The sequence below is a fragment of the Pezoporus occidentalis genome, unplaced genomic scaffold (assembly GCF_034315485.1).
Source record: "Pezoporus occidentalis ecotype Australia unplaced genomic scaffold, CSIRO_AGI_Poc_V1 ctg54, whole genome shotgun sequence".
Lineage (NCBI taxonomy): Eukaryota > Metazoa > Chordata > Aves > Psittaciformes > Psittacidae > Pezoporus > Pezoporus occidentalis.
This window is the reverse complement of record NW_026915877.1, coordinates 5,790,523-5,807,247: the sequence shown is the minus strand read 5'-3', so window position 1 is coordinate 5,807,247 and position 16,725 is coordinate 5,790,523. Positions and strand designations below refer to the sequence as shown.

The following is a 16,725-nucleotide window of genomic DNA, read 5'->3' as shown; positions in this document are numbered from 1 at the left end:
GGACATCCAAACAGTTTTATTAGTTCAAAATTTGGAGGCTTCATGCAACAAAAAGTTCCAATGGATAAGGAAGAATGAAGAAGAATGAAGAAGAATGTAGAAGGGGAGAGAGATGTCAGTGTACGGATTTGCTGATGAAGTTTAAAAGGCCCACAAAGCCTCTTAGCTGCACTACCTTCTACACTATACACAAGCAGAGCCAGGGGAAGGAAAAGGAAATAATAATTTTAAAAGGCTGAACTGCTCCTTTTACTTTGGTCTCTCTTTTATGGCTTGACTAAGCCAAATGAATGTCATGACAACATTTACTTTTCATGAAGAGCACATGGCATCTAACCTCACTACACTCAGCTGACAATCAGTGGCATTTGCAATAAACAGCACATTTTTCCCCAAGCTGCAGACTGTAAGAAAAACACAGAAAGCAATGCTCTAAAGTGAACAGCTTGACCAGTAAGCATTACTTCAACAATTTTTCAACAATTACTTCAATAATATTTCAATGTTATGAGTGACATAAACCCCATGATTGGCAAATATGCATCATTTACTAGTCGGTCATCCATCTTCATTTTGCCCCAGCTCAATGCCTACTTGAATGCTCATATTTCTTAATACTGTGGACAGCTTAAGGTTTTACTCTGGACAACAGAATTACTTGATTCTCTCTTAATCCCCAAAGGAGGAAATTTATGAAATGGTGTCTTTTTTGAAAGCAGGTAGCAAAATTTTTTTATCTCAGAATAATTTGCAAATTTACAGGTCTTAGAATATTTGAAAACACATTTGGAAAAAACATTTTCTCTGTGAAACTGTCATTTCAAGGATTACAATTAATCTTACAATCCTGGAAATCACAGAGTTCACAAAATCAACATCTTCATTCTCTTGTAAAAGTTACAAAACACTATTATTGCTATACTAAAATATTAATCTTTGACAAGTCTGAGTAACTGTCGGGCATAGTACTGAATTCAGTCCAGGAGCAGAGATATAAGCCAAGAGTATGAGGTGTTCAACCCAGCAACCACTGTTTAATCCTTAATGCTGGAGACCTTCATCAGTCTCACCATATAGGAGTACAGCATTTTATAGAGGAGGATCATGGTAAGATGGTCACCTTTAGGTTAGAGAGATGAGGGACATGCTCTCCCAGCTGGACATAAAGCTTTAATGCCAGCACCAAGACAGCTGTGAAGACGGAGGCACAAGAGGGACTGGAGAAACTATAACATACCAGAGGATGACATACAGAAGATGATGGTGAAAACAACTACGATGAGTTCTATTTTCATTAGTACAGATCAAAAATAAGGGGCTTTTAAAAAAGAAAAACATTGGGGTTTAAAACTGTAGTTTCCATTAAATTTGAAGCAAAATGAAAACAATTTTTCAGATGGAACCTTGCCAGTTACATGCAATGACTTCAACAAGGTCAGTTAAGCTGAAAAATTAATCTAAAAATACAAAGTATACAAAATCCGTGTTATAGTGCATATAGTCATATACCAACAAACAGGTCATTTGACAGTGAATGTCATGGTCAAAACAAAAGTCACACTCTGCTGCACTAGTCAAATTTGATGAACATGTCAATACTGGGGAGGTAGCTTTTCACTGTAATAGCCAACACAGGAGGCTACTGTTCCTGTCTTCTTGTTTAGCAAGCTTTTACAAAATTTCTGAAATGAAGCATTGTTTCCTGTGCAGAGCTACACACCTGGGCTCAATTTACATCAAAAACAAGTTCAGAAAAGTTCTGGTATGCATATGCAGCAGTCAACAACACTCGGACATCATTTTGCCTGCAGTACACACACAGGTCCAAGCACTTGAGACAGTTCCACAGATCACATAAGTATAATGGCAAGTATCTCCTCCTTACCACAGCATGTTAAAATCTACAAAGCATTCTTACAAACAGTCTTATTTCCTTACTATGTGGGCCCCTTTGTATCACTGTCTGAAATGAATATCTGTTCTACCAAGTGAAGTATCACTGAACTGCATTTTACCATTTTGACTGGGCTCTCCTTGCTCCGATCCTTTCCTCAGTGGTAAAGCTGCCTCACCTGGCACTCTAGGACTTTCCACATACTTGGGCTTCCTGATCGGACCTGCAATGGGAATGAGCTGAGTGTAACTAATTTTTTCCAGATGGACCACAAGTTTCAGAGGTACACTGTTTAGACTCTGCGAAGTAGAGGAATTATTTTTTACATACACAGCTGCTACTGTAAAGATGAGGAAGCTGCTGCACTTCCACTCTTCTGAGAAAACAACTCTTCAGGCTTTTTGGAACGCGAATCCTGCTGGAAAACAAACCCAATCTGCTTGCCTGAAAAAAATTCCTGTATATATGAACTGAGTAACTTTTTCAAGTTCAAACTCAGACAACTTCCAGTGGGCGTCCTCGAATCAGAGCTTTTATTTTCTGTTGTAACAGGAAAATAATTTTATTATCAGCATCTTTGAAGCCAAGAAAGAAAGACTACCACTAGGCAGCTTGCAACAAGATACAAGTTAAAACCAAAAATGCTTTATATTACAGTGTACTTCCTCCAGATACTGACACATGCCCTGATAATAAGGAATGGTGAAGATGAGTTAAAAAAAACAAAAGAAAACATTGGTGGCTACTAATGGTTTCTGGTTTCATTAAACAGCAGTTTAATGTTGACATACATACTAAGCAAACATACCACCTTCAGTATTAAGAAGAATTAATAAGATGAACTCACACACACATACTTCTAAAAAAAAATGTCTGATTCACTCTTTCCACTCACTTTTAGCATCATGATTTGGTTTCAGGCCGTTTATGTCCCTATTATTTTCTAAATATGGTCTAGTAGCAACCACAGAAAATGGAAAGGACACAATTTGCATAACAAAAGGGAGAGGTGCTGCCCTCTAAATGTTTACCAGAAAAAGCATAGGGGTACTACTCAATCAACACTTTGAGCTACAAACACAGGGTGAAATTCTGAACAGAAGTCAGCAACAGATAGCACAGGCAGCTACACTGCTTACACTAATCCTCAGTATGTCATAAACCTCAAACTCCATCATATATTTACTCACACGCAAGACTTCTGTATCAGTAAAAGCATTTGCAACCTAAGAGTTTTGAAAAAGTGTGAACAGGGAAACTTGACAAGTTACACACTGGAAGGCTAAGATATGTAAATGACATGCAGAATGGAAACATCATCATTAGTGGTACTGAAAACTCAACCGCAAATTTTGTCTTAAATATTCCTTAACACAATCCCAATTTCTTGCCATGTGTGTAAAAAGCCACTTGAAACTTTCAAAGTTTTAGTGAGCTTAAAGTATGATAAGCAATTCCAGTATTTCATCCAGAACCACCTAATTTTTAGCTGGAAGTGCCTAGAAACACGGTTAGTTGCTGGGCTTAACAAAATATTAAAACGAAGGTATTTCTGTGGATTTCACCATCTTTGGCAACACAATTTTTCCCTTCTTCTTTAAATACAACCTCTTGTTAAAGAGCTATAATCTTAAGTTCTCTCTGTCACATAACATCATTGTAAGAGCAGGAAAGTTTCCTCACTTGCAAATATGTCCAACATGCTGCAGCCAAATTATTTTTAAATAGGTATATTAAGCCATAGTGACAAAGCACAAGAGAAAACCATGCTACTGGCAGCATTCCACTTCTGTATCTTGCATGTTTATATATTACTTTTACTATTTTGTTCATCATAATATCAAAATCAGAGACTCAAACGCAAGCATGCAGAACTTGGCATATTTCATGTGAAACATTTCTTGCGCTCTACTTGTGGTCACATTTATTTATTTATTTGCATCAAAGAACCTCAAAGCTGAATTCTGTCAAATTCAAATGGGAGAAGCTGAAATGCTAGAACTCAGCTTAAATACTGTACTGTATCTTATCTCTTGGTCATATGGTTTAGTTAGGGAATCCTGCAAGGAACAGGGAGTTAGACTTCATTATCCCTTCAAACTTGAGATATTCCGCGATTCTAAGGCAGAGAAGATACTGGAAACTCATACTGAACAATAAAAAGAAGAAAAAATCTTGAATACAAGTGCTTACTAAATGAGCCTCATCAAACTAAAAGAAGCCAGAGGAGTAGAAAAATATTAATGTAGGAGTAATTAAGCAGCATTTAAGCACTACAAAAGGAATCTTGGACAGTTTGAAATATCAGATGTCAGGACAACTGCCCTCTCTGGTGAAGCACTTCCAGATGCTGGAATGCAAGGTTTCCCCACAAAACTTTTGTTTCACGTCACCCATTCCAAACTGTCCTTACAGGATCAGGTCCAACCCAAAGGCATCCTATCACAGCTGTACTTCCTCACATAATCACAGTGCAACTTGATTCCCCCAGCCAGGCTCAGTTTCTCTTACTTCCCTCCTCTCCTCTGAGGAAGCTCTTCTCCCCTTGCTTTCCTACTGTATCCCTCTCTCCCTTTCCCAGAATATCTCACTCTGCAGTTTAAGTTCAGCAGAAAAGACACAAGACCTCACAGCAGGATTTTGGTCTTACCAGAAGCATCTAAATTGTACTAAAAATCTCAAGCGCTAATAATTATCAGCACTATGCTATACACGCCTTTTTTCCCAGATCCTTCACCTGATCAAATTCATTAGTTTCCAAGTTACGTACTTTGTTTAGAACCCAGAATTAGAACTACTTTCAGAAGTCTTTTTTAAAAGCACATACCAAAAAGAAAGTTTAAAGCTACAGTGACTTTATCTTTAAAGTCATGCCAGTTCTCGGTTTTCAAAAAGCATTCTTTTTAGATCCTTTATTTAATAAAATCTGATAGATTTGAAAACAAAATAAAATCCTAAGATCTCAGCCATGTGTCTTCCCTGGTCAGACTGGTTAAGTTTGCACTGACATGCTGTTAAGCAACCGAAACTCTAGAATAAAGATGTGTTTCCAAGCTCCTTCTTTCGTCAGAGTAAACCCATACTGAAAGCAGGTGAAGAATTCAAGTACTAATTATTTCTTGTATCTCTCAGTAACTAACTCCAGACAAGGCTAACTTGTCAGTAGGCTACTACCTTGTTACAGCTACATATATTTTTTTAAAGCAGAAAAAAATTAATAAAACAACATACAGTAGGCAAAACCACCAAGCCTCTGAAGCAGCAGACCTACAATGCTGCTGCAGAACATGGATTTTGTTATTACCAAACTCTGCAGTTTTCAACTTGTTTCACTTTCCAACTCTGCACACATTGCAGAACTAGTGACTGGTAGTGGAAGGTCTTTTGCTAACAGTTTAGCTTACAGTTTATGAGAAACAAAATGGCAGCAGGCCAGGAAATGCTGACATCCAGGATATAAGTCCCTTACTTCTGTGTCCACACTTTAACTGCAGAATGCCAGCACTCTGGATCTGAGCATTGACCAGTGCCTCCGAAGAAAGACAGCGCAGAAGCCAGGAAGCTCCAAGAAAGCTAGATGCACTTGTGTGTGATCCAAGGGCAGTTCGCAGCATGCCTTTGGAGCAACAGCTAGTTACACTTCTGGGCACATGTTCTCCATGTCCCGTCCCCGCCTCTAAACTGAGCTCCTGGTACACCAGCTGAATGAACTTAGTCCTTCATCCCCTCAGGACGTCCTGGATGAGGAATACTTTCACAAGAAAGCAGCTGCACTCAGCCACCCCGTTCTGACAGTATCTGTTTCTCTCTGCCCAGGGAAGCCTATCCACTGAAGAAAGACAGGACATTTTACAGGCTCCTATGAAGGAACAACACAGTAACATTTACATAGAGCATCTGTAAAATAAGCAAAATATCCCCCAAGTCCACGTTTTATCACACTCTTGTGCACTTGATTATCATTGGTAAAGATGACAAAATTGTGGGCTTTTTAAAACTTCTTGTGTGCAGTTTTAAACTTCCCCAACTTATTCATTATAATCACAGTAGTATACTGATACCTGGTTAGAGAATCACTGAGTCAGCACAAAACGAATGTTAATGAAAACTGTGTCCTAATGGCTCATAAGCCCACACTGTGATTTCACAGGCTTATGCCCATTTTTAACCAATGCTTCATCATGAGTTTTGCCTGCTATAATCTTAAAGGAACCTTTTAATAGCAATGTTTTTGATGGAAGCATTTAACATTCATAATGTAGCTTACACTGGTTTTACATAAACTCAAACTTACAGAAAAAGGGCTTTAAAATTACAGTCCATAGTGTTTAAATCCCTTAAGCTTACAGAATGACACATCAGATACTATTTCATGGAGAAATCATGCAGTCTTTAAAAGAAAGGAGCAAAAAAAATATTCTTTTATGTAGGAACTATAATACTGTGAATGAAGTGCCAGACTGAAAAGCTGATTTTAAAAATATAAACTTTTTCAGTAAAAAAATATATATATACATATATATATATATATATACACAAAAGACAAAAGTTCACAAACTTATCAAGTAGACGTGTAAGTTTCAGGACACAAAAGAGTTCTATCAGATAAAAGTAGAAGGCTATATTTGGTATATTCCCAAATAACTGTAAAAGTAATATTTCACTATCTCCACACTATTTCTGAAGCCTACATTTGTCAATCATGACCACGCCTCAGTGCACCTGTACAGCTACTAACTCTTTTAGTATACAGGAGTTAACTGCATCCACACATGTTACTGCAGCATTTGACAAATGATGCCTTCTAATTAGTTTTACAGTGATATTTCAAGAAAACAATGAAGGATAGAGCTGGCACCTTTCCTTAAGTTAAATACACAAATATAACCAAAGGTACAGTTTTCAAAACAAAGGAGGTGAATGTTCTGTTAAACAATGACAACAAAAATACATCCTCAATAACAAAAGAAGAGTTTTAAATAAAATAGGATATAATGTACTGGAATCAGGGAAAAAATGACTGAAACACCTCAAAACAACAAACAACAGAACAGGCACAAACTGAGCCTCAGACCTAGTGGGTAACTGGCTCACTGTGCTGCTGCTTTGCTAAGCACTACTCTGCCATGGCAGCTCTTCAGGTCTCACTTTCTCCCTCCCGCTAGTAACAAGAGAAGGACTTGCCTCTCTCCCTCCTCTGAAAGTACTTGCAGCAGCTGGATAAAACATAACTAGCTCGCCAGTTCTTCTTAGTATGTGGTGTGCAACTTGCACACTGCGAACAACTTCAATAGGCTGGCTTCCCTCCTCCTTGCTGCTAATATGTAACTTAGGGCTGCACTTCAGGCTTTTAACTTTTGCTCCTTTTCCTGTCTGCAATCTCCCTCCCTAACAAAGTCAACCCCATTACGGGTGCACTGAAGAGAGACTGCAGGACGCGTGCTAAGCTAACTATACCACATCACCCTCAATAAGGTAGTTCTCTTGTCTTCAAACAGAATCCTTCTGCTTGACTCAAAATTCAAGGGCATGCCAAAGTTCTCCAAGACATCTCATACTTTGTTTATTAAAAACCACAGTATATTTAGGCTATGACACTTGCAATCATACCAAGTGTCCCATTCATCCTTCTGGCAGCAGCCTCTGATGGTACATAAAGCCTCTAAAAACTACATTATTTCTTGTTCATTTTCATAAGTACTTCAAGGCAGAGGTCTGCTTTTAAAGTCAACTTGCAATTCTCCCCTTTTTGGCCTCAGGCTCCCTGAGGCAACATGCTGCCCTGTCACACTGCAGCTGGCCTAGAGAAGCGCTGCCTGCTACACCACAGCCTGTACCTTCTGCCCCAAGTACAACCTGGTTCTACAGGAGTACAGATGCTTTTCCTCATGGGACCTATCTGTTCTTTCAGATCTCCCTCTAAAAGTGCAATATGGGAATAGGGTGATAACCTTATTTCTTAGTTAAGAAATACTGGGCAGGGAATGTAAGTCATACATGAACACAGGTTTATATTTCTACCTAAAGACTGTAGGATGATTATATTTTTTAAACTAAAACATAGCTTAGTTACCAACTATCACCAGAGGGTGCTCTTTCAATGCTATTTCATAACAAATACATGGGGCATTGGCCCTGGTGAAAGCAGCTAAAAATACATTCCTTTGAAACAAAAATCACATTATTTAAGGTGACAATAGTCCAAATCAGTCATTTGTAGGCACAAGTATAATTACATATGTCAAAGCTGAACAAAAAGCAACCATTCCAGAAGAACCAGAGCAACACGTATCAGTCATGTGGGAATAGATCAGAATGGAAATATCTTCAGGACGGATTTTTAACCCTCACAGCTTAAGCTGTGGAGGAGACCCTGTACTGAATTTTCTTCCCCACAAACTACTGTGGAAGCGACCTACAGTACTTGCAAATCTGGTGCACAACATCACAATAACTACAAAAATTCATAGTAAGTTTATTTTCATACACCAACCTAGAAAAGGAGACATGAATTATTCCATGGATGAAAAAGGACCCATTTAAAGATGAACTGTATCTGCACAATGGAAGCTCTCTTCTGAAAGTGTAAAATGACTGAATCAGATCTGATAAAAGGTTCATCTGGAACAGTGTTTCATCAGCAGCAAAAGCCAGAGAAAAATCTAAGTTAGGGAAAAACATACTTCCTTGGTCCACTTTCTGTGACTTGTGTTAAGTGGCTTATCATTTCCCAAGTCATAAGTGGTCACTTTCTATTTAACAGTGCTAGATGGATTTTCTTTCCAAGAATTTATCCCTGCCTTCTTTTAACAATCTGCGCCATCCACAAGTTAACCCAGAACTGCAGGAAACAGTAATCATACTGTCTCCTTTTCCCTAAAATTGTCTTTCTCCCAAGCAGAAGTATACCAACTGAATCTACTGAAATGATTTTAGAGCCATTCTACACCTTTAGTCACTCCTGCAGCCCTTCTCTAGCTTTAAAGTATGTTTTTCAAATTGGTATCACCAGAGCTACCCCAGTATCTTCCTGGTGTAGATGAATTATAAATATATACAATTCTATAATGACACTTTGTTGTTGTTGTTTATGACCTATTGCTTTCCTGATTTTTAATGTTTTTTTTTTTTTATTGCAGAAGAGCTGACTTTCCAAGAAATTACTGTAACTTGTGCTTTGAACATAGCTTTCCTTCCCATCTGCATTAAATATTTGACTCTGTGTCTGCACTGACAGATTGCCCAACCCACATGCAGATGGACCTTCCACTTGGGCAGCTTACTGCATGCAAGAGGAACTGCTTCCCCCCATTCTCAAGATCAATGCACAAAGCTGAAGGCTTAGGTGAAACCAGTTCTCTTACTTAGTCTAGTCTCAAGTACCAGGTATGTTGATTACCTTGTTTATTAATAAAAAGTTTTAATTACAGTTTAATTTAAAAACTAAAAACTACTGCACATTTATAGAAGAGTCTTCCAGCAGTCCTCTTGTGCATTCAGTGGTGTCTTTAAAAGGAAAGCTGCCTCCTTCTCTGTTCAAGCATGATGGTATCAATAATTTAAGTCAGTAAACATTGCTCCAAGGGCAGCAGCATCTTTCATTCACGCCTTAAACTCCAACAACCAACTTTTTTTTAATCTCCATTATAAATCCGTGTATAATCAATTATTACCCCTTTAAGAACATAAATATTGGTTTTGTTGCATACCTGTAAGATTACCAGTCCAAGCAATGCTCCTTCTAGGTTTATAAGAAATTCAACTTACTCTGACAGTTTTTAATTTACTGCTTCCCTTCCCAGAGCTGTCCTGCTGACAACTTTTTCCTTGCTGTTTGTTTCTGCTTTTATCCACCTCCTCCTCAATGAACTATTTCATTAAGGAAGCTTCTGACTCCAAATGAACCAGTCACTTTAGTTCTGCCAATAATTTTAGGCTCCTTAGTAATTTAAGATATAGTTTCTCTCTTCCCTCCTTTTATAGTTAGAGTTGAAGACTGAACCAGGGCCAGAAACACTGGTACTCTTCCAAGCTCTTCTCACAAAGAAAAAGCTCCTCCTATGCAAATAACTGAAGCATAATGTCACCCATAGCAGATTGTGCAAACGGATGGTGCAGCTTTCCATGTTCCAGTGAAGAAATTTGCTTGCTCTCTGGTGGTTTTTCCTGCCTATGCGTTAGGAGGTTCTAGTGGCTGACCTACTTTCAGATGATGGGCAAAAAGCAGCTATGACCACACACACACAGCAGCAAAGACACCCTCTCAGTTGCGTACATGAGTCACCATGCCTCTCCACTGCAATAGGAACAATAAAGCAGCTAACACCGCTAACATAGTGGTCTCCTAGTATATGAATACTCATCAGCTTGGTCTCAGGCCTGAACCCCTACCATGAGGGGTGGCAGATGACAGGAAGGAAATGGAATGTGGTGTGCCAGAGATCAGGATAGCAGTTTCGGAGAGCCACCAAAACCAGCAAGTCCTGTGTTTGCCCAGGGGTTCCCTGGACCAGCGATTTCCAAACCTGTTCTGAACAGATAAATCTAACTCCCTCATGAGTGAGGTACCCAAGCGATCTTCTCAGCAAGATGAGTCCAAATCTGAGATCTGATAATTACATTATTCGTAGAACAAATATGCCTATGATGGGACAAATCCTCTTAATCTAAATGGACAGAAAACACCAAGCTTCCCACAGCACGTCCTCTGCTCAATTACAGAGTTTCAAAGACTTGAAAAAATCTTAATGGTATGATTTATACTGAAAAATACATCTTTAAGTAGTTTCTTTGTCTTCACCTCTTAACTGAGAGGACTAAAATTAGAATTTTATTCTATCACTAGTCAGGTGACTTCATTACCACATCTTAAATTCAGAATCCTGTGTTCACCTCCTGTGCAATCATCTCCTGAAAAATCTTTAACTTGCCATTTGTAAGCCACTTAACCAGACTGCTTTGAAATCAGTACATTAATATACACTCTTTTTATTACTCCCACTCCAGATGCTAGACAGGTAATTTATATTAACTGATCTTCTACCAGGTATAGTTTGTTGAAAGTCAAAGAAATAGCAGATAATGTTTCCAAGAGAAACAGCAACCTACACTCTACTTTTAAAAATGTATGTCACTAAACTAAATCATAGAGTGGGAAGGTTATACCTCATGTACTCAAATGTACCTAGAATGCAGTTAAGTTTTCCCAACAGTAATGAAACTGAGAGTTAGATCCTGACCTCTTAAATATCTGGCAAAATCCCCTTTCCTTCCCCATTATAAGGGCTTCATCCTACCTTTTAAAATTGCTTAGGATGACAGTCAGTTGCAGTAAGAGAGAAATAACAAAGTATCATTCAGTGGCTCAAAATTTGTACATGAACTGTCAAAATCAACCCCAAATTACTTAAGCGTGAAGTGAGATTATTATTTTTGATCTTTGAGAGAAAAAAAATATTGACAGGCAACTTAAACCAAGAATACTTGTTACAAATTGCATTTACTATCCTGTGGCAATTCTTTGTGCACCATTTTTCTTTAATTTTATGTCAAATGGGTCATTAACCAAGACATTTCTCAATGCTGACAAAAACCAACATTCAACACTTTTTGTTCCTAGAGCTTATAAACTTTACAACAAAGAACCCAAAACTGTTGAGTGTCTCCATAAGTAATAGGAATATGGACAATTTCACCTGACACTCAAGCTCTGACCTGGATGAACCCAAGCGATGCTAGTGTGTTGGAATGATATATATGTGCACAATGCTGATAAAAGGGAACCAGATGGAGCACCTTATTTAGCAAAGCTCACACATAAGTATGCAGTCATTACTAAGGACCCAACTACTGAAAATTAACAAGTTTCTTGTCACAACTTCAGCAGCAACTTACCTATTAATACATTTATGTTTGCAGATATGAATCAAATAAATGTACTGCATAAGCCACAAACAACACTCTTACAGTCATTAATATATGCACAAAGGTTTTTGCAGTTGTCTTCTACCTAGCTTCTGTACTAATCGTAAATGACCAGTTTTAAACATATTCATACATTTCAATTCAGGTATTCATGATACCACTTAGAATAATTCTTTGCCATATGAAATAATACATTCTATTTGATCACCAAATCCCTGGGAACACGCAAAAAGCATCCACTACTCTTGGTCCTGTTGCAAAAGATTAACGTGATTTTACCATGTTACTTATGTATAAATTGTAAACCTGAGTTTAAGTGCCATGAAGGTGGTGTTAGTTGCTCATCAGCTTCATTTTACCTGGAGATTTTTTGTTTGATCTTGACTGCATCAAATAGGACTGGCGTGGCAGCAGAGGTGAAGATGGCAGTGACATTGAGACTCCTTTAGCCAAGTTCATTCTATAAGTGTCCTCGGAGACTGGCTGATTGCCAATGGGAAAATCTGCATTGTGGCCAGATGTTGCTATAACCTGCAAGGCATTCTCTGGGCTGGAGTCACCTGCTAAAAATAAATTTTTGTCATCCATTATGTGATATACCAAAATAAAAAACAGGCAGTTGCATTGAAATACAAGTATTTAACACAGGAAAACGTATTTGCCAGCAACAATTCAGCATGACTCATCTTACTGTGCACCCTCCACTGCAGAATCCAGAAAAAGTATGCAAGCTTTTGTTTTACTGTAATAGAGGCAGCAAGCTGGAAGTAAAACCTCACTTTCAACAAAGTAAGTACTTTTCAGATTTCATCCTTAGAGGTAAAACCAAGTTTCCTAATAAGATAAAAGTATTTCTACAGCTGAAAATTTATTTTAGGATCACTGTGATAGCTGAAAGTCAAGACCACCTGAAAATAATTTAACTTGTTAAAGGAGCAATTTAGCTGGGTTATCCCTTATACACAATTAAAAGGTAGATCACTAAAAGGCACACTCATATATGGCCAGCCTAAGCTTTATTTTTCTGTGGTTTTTGTTTTTTTTTTTTTTTAAACTGAGGATCCAGTTATGTGCAATTTGACAGCAACATTTTTTTTTTATCTGAGGAAAATAAAAGCTATTGGTTCACAATGTACTAAGTGGTACATCAAAACAGGGAAATACGCTCAAAACAGAAATTTCTTGATGGTGCAGAAAATGCAAGTTCAGCCAAATCAAGAATATGTTTTCAAAAAACAGAGAAATATATTGCTCACAGTAATGGTTCAAAGCAGAAATACAAGTTGAAAGTGACGAGTTTTCCTAGTCAGAGGACAGAAACACAGCTGAAATACAAAGGTTAACAATTAAATACAGCCTGGTTTAATACCTAAATTAGGGTATTGCTCAATTATTTACATGAACTACTGTTGAACCAGTATGACGAAAAGTAAAATACAGCAAAACAAGACTGATGCAAAAGGAAAGAGAATGCCAGAACATTTTTTAGACAAGTCCATGTGCAACAACTAGCATGGTTACACACCAGTACATGAAGTACAACTAGAAGGACGGACAAACAAAGGAGAAGCACTATCTTTTCAGATATGAATCCCTCATACCAGGTCCATTTTCTTACACTAAGGAAACACTTCAGATAAATATGACTCTACAAGACATATCTCATGTTCATTTTATTGTTGTTCAACTGTTGACCTCAATTTTTAACAGCTGTTCTCCTACCAGATATGAGTACTGGGAGCACTAACTGCATACAGTGAACTTCCACAGTATGTCAGAAGGAAAAACAAACAAACCCAAACCTAACCTCCAGAGAAGAGTAAAAATATTTTTGTCTATTTAACTACAGCTCTCTTTCTTTTAGAGGTATGCATGGAAGGTAAGAAAACCAAGCATGCTTGAATGATAGGTCTACTTCTCTATTTCCAAAGGTCCGTGTATTTAAGATTACTTGGGATTTTTCTTAGCCATACTTGTTTACTCAAAAGAACCACATGGGAGGGCTACATATGACAAATGGTCTTGAAGAACACTATGCTAAATTCAAACCTCTCTTTAACATTTTGTAACCATAAAACTTACTTTCTTATTCCACTGAAACAAACTAAACCACCACCTTCCAGAAGTCCTCCTCTCCTCTCTGGTTTGTTCAAACAAAATTCATAGTAATAGATAATGATTTTAAGGAAGCAACTCCAGTTTCATGAAGTCAAGATGAAAATCAAAAACTAAGTAACTAGAACTTTATCTTCTTTTTTTGAAGTCCATTGCAATTATTATAGGAGTGTAACTATTGGTTTAAGAAAAATCAGTATTTTAGCAAGCTAGCTTTAACACACCATTCTTAAATAAAAGTACAGTCTTTTGTACTGCAGTACTGTGCAGAAGAAAAAGACTAATTATTTTAAACACTATAATCACATAGATGAGATTTTTTTGAAACACCAAGATATCTAAATTACTGAGTTCCCATTCACTTTCAGTGGAAATGCAGAGGCTATAAATGTTCTTTTACAAATTAAACTTTCACGGTAGCTGTTCTCAAACACAGGTTTAACATTCAGTGTATTATTATTTACTATTCAACATAGTACACGTGGGTTTGCTTTGTAAACTGTTCAAAATCACACAGACACTCCATTTTTTTTCCTTTGAATGTAAGCATAAAGCCAGGAAGCAGCACAGTAACACAGCAAACTACAGTTAGAAAACTAGTATTCTTGTTAGAGTTTCTTAATAGATACATTGCCAAGGTTGGAATCTGGAAATTGTGTAAGTATTCCAGCTGGAATGTTAGTGAGGGGGTGCAAGAGACAAGAGAACAACAAACAAAAATCACCTCCTCCACCTTCAGGATTAGTAACTCCCCCTACAATTCCCTCATTTCTATTTTTCCTTTTACTAGGACACAAACAAGCAATGTTTAATTCATTGTCTTCTTAGTAGGCTTTTGAATTCTGGATTCATTTTAATTTATCCTTCTCTATTGCATATGAACATGTTTAAACAGTCATGTGTTCTACTGAAGCAGAAAAAAGCTTGTTACACATGAAAAATGGTGAGAACACTATGGAATAGCAGACAGCTGTTAGACACAAATCATTCCAAGAAAGTAGAAACTGCACAGCTGAGTTTCTAAAAAGCTGTTAACTAAATGCGACACTAGCTAACACACCAACCCCACATTTGCGACCTCAGAAAACAGAAACAGCAGGAGTAGAAGGGGAAAAAACACCACAACCCTTCAATACTGTCCCAGCCATAGGCACAAACCAGATCTTCTCCAAGGAAAGCAACTCCCCAAGACCTCCATGATCCAAGAAGGACTCATTAAGTAACAAAGTAACAAATGGCAAATGGAAGCCTGTGGCACTGGGATGCTAAACTTTACATGGCAAGGGGCTGTTCACTGAGAATAAAACGGTTGCTGGTAACTAAAAGCTGCTCCCAGCTGAAGAAGTCTCCAGGTCCATGGAGAGCAGCTGGTGACATGGTCAGCAGGACAGCTGCTTGCTTTCTTTCCTCTCTTCCGTTCAGAGTAATCAGGGATATTCTCCGCCCCCCCCCCCCTCCCCCCCGGGGTTTCTCCCTTACAGAAGTGCCCCAAAATGGAGGAAGACATAAAGATGTGAGGGAAGGCCACCAAGAAATAAGTATGTAGGAAGGCAGAACTGGGAAGAAGATTTGGAAATACACCGTTTCCAGCTAATGCTAGGATGAGGCTCACCTTTATTCACTGTGTAGGATGGGAGTCACAGCTGTTTCATGCCAACTTAAGACTGCCAGGTACCACATTCCCACAGAGACAAACCAGTTCAACTGAATATTAAAGCACCTGCCTCAGACATAAGCAATTTCATAATATGCTAGGAGTCCATACTACAGTGAGAGTGACAAGACAAAACCTAATAGAGACAGATGACCTCTATCTCTTTGTCCTATGGGCTCTCTAAATGGACCTACAAAATTTATCATTCTTGCACTATACATGAAGGGAAGTTCTATATCCATAAAAATGATGTTATTTATGGCTGGCTATAGTTAAATTACACATGTGGTAATGTAGGATGGCAAGCTTCATTTTTATATGCTTAAACAATTCCTTCCTAAGTCTCTGAGTCTATCCTGTATATTTAATCTTATATTTAATCCTGCATTTTCTATTTTGTATAATTGGGCTGATGAGCAAATTCATGCATTTTCTTCAATTTACGGGAATTTTGCTGTAAGATACTTGTATCTACACATGTATCTACACATGATAAGACAGACACAAAATCAACAAGCTTGTGGCATCCACAAGGTACATTATCCTTTCCACTTGGTATTAGGGAAACAATACTAGGAAAATGCATGAGTAATAGCTGTCAAAATGCAACTTGTTACAATGACTGACTATAGCCAGATGCCACACACTGATGCACACAGAGAACCAAAATTATTTGTTACTAACTTAAAGTTTAGTAATTTCTAATATTTTAGCTACCAGAAATATACTTTAAACTTACATGACATTTCTTAGTCTCTATCCCAACATAAACCAGACAAATATCAGCTCTGGAACAGGAGGAAAATGACCTCTCACAAGTTTTTTAATAACATCAAACTAAAACATAAGGACAGGTCCTGTGAAATCCCACTTTCTTATTTTTAAAATCTCCAAGCTGTACATTTTCCAGTGCCAAGCAGCCTTTGGACAAAAAACTCTTCATAAGCATCAATCAACACCAGAGTTCTTATCCAGTGGTCAAAGTAACCACGGAAACAACTTAATAGCTTCAAAAACCACACACAAAAAGCTTTGAGAATGGAAATCAAATCCCAGTTTAGTTGCACCTAGGGATGTAACTGAAAGGCATAATCTGATTAACAAACTACTTTTTTTTTATCTCCCTTAAGAGACAAAA

General features: G+C 37.8%; 1 protein-coding gene across 7 annotated transcripts in view; it reads right to left on the bottom strand.

Annotated features, from left to right (window-relative positions):
• The window catches only part of TANC1 (tetratricopeptide repeat, ankyrin repeat and coiled-coil containing 1), an 84,770-nt gene that overhangs the window by 36,330 nt on the left and 31,715 nt on the right, over positions 1-16,725 (bottom strand). For 4 of the 7 annotated variants that reach the window (XM_062637862.1, XM_062637859.1, XM_062637857.1 and 1 more), the window contains exons 3-4: positions 12,178-12,381; positions 2,016-2,117 (exon numbers count right to left, since the gene is read on the bottom strand). In XM_062637862.1, coding sequence (XP_062493846.1) covers positions 2,016-2,117; positions 12,178-12,381 — 306 coding nt within the window. Of the gene's footprint in view, positions 1-2,015; positions 2,118-9,661; positions 9,910-12,177; positions 12,382-16,725 lie in introns of those variants that run through there. The other 3 variants (XM_062637858.1, XM_062637865.1, XM_062637860.1) reach the window with 3 other exon arrangements.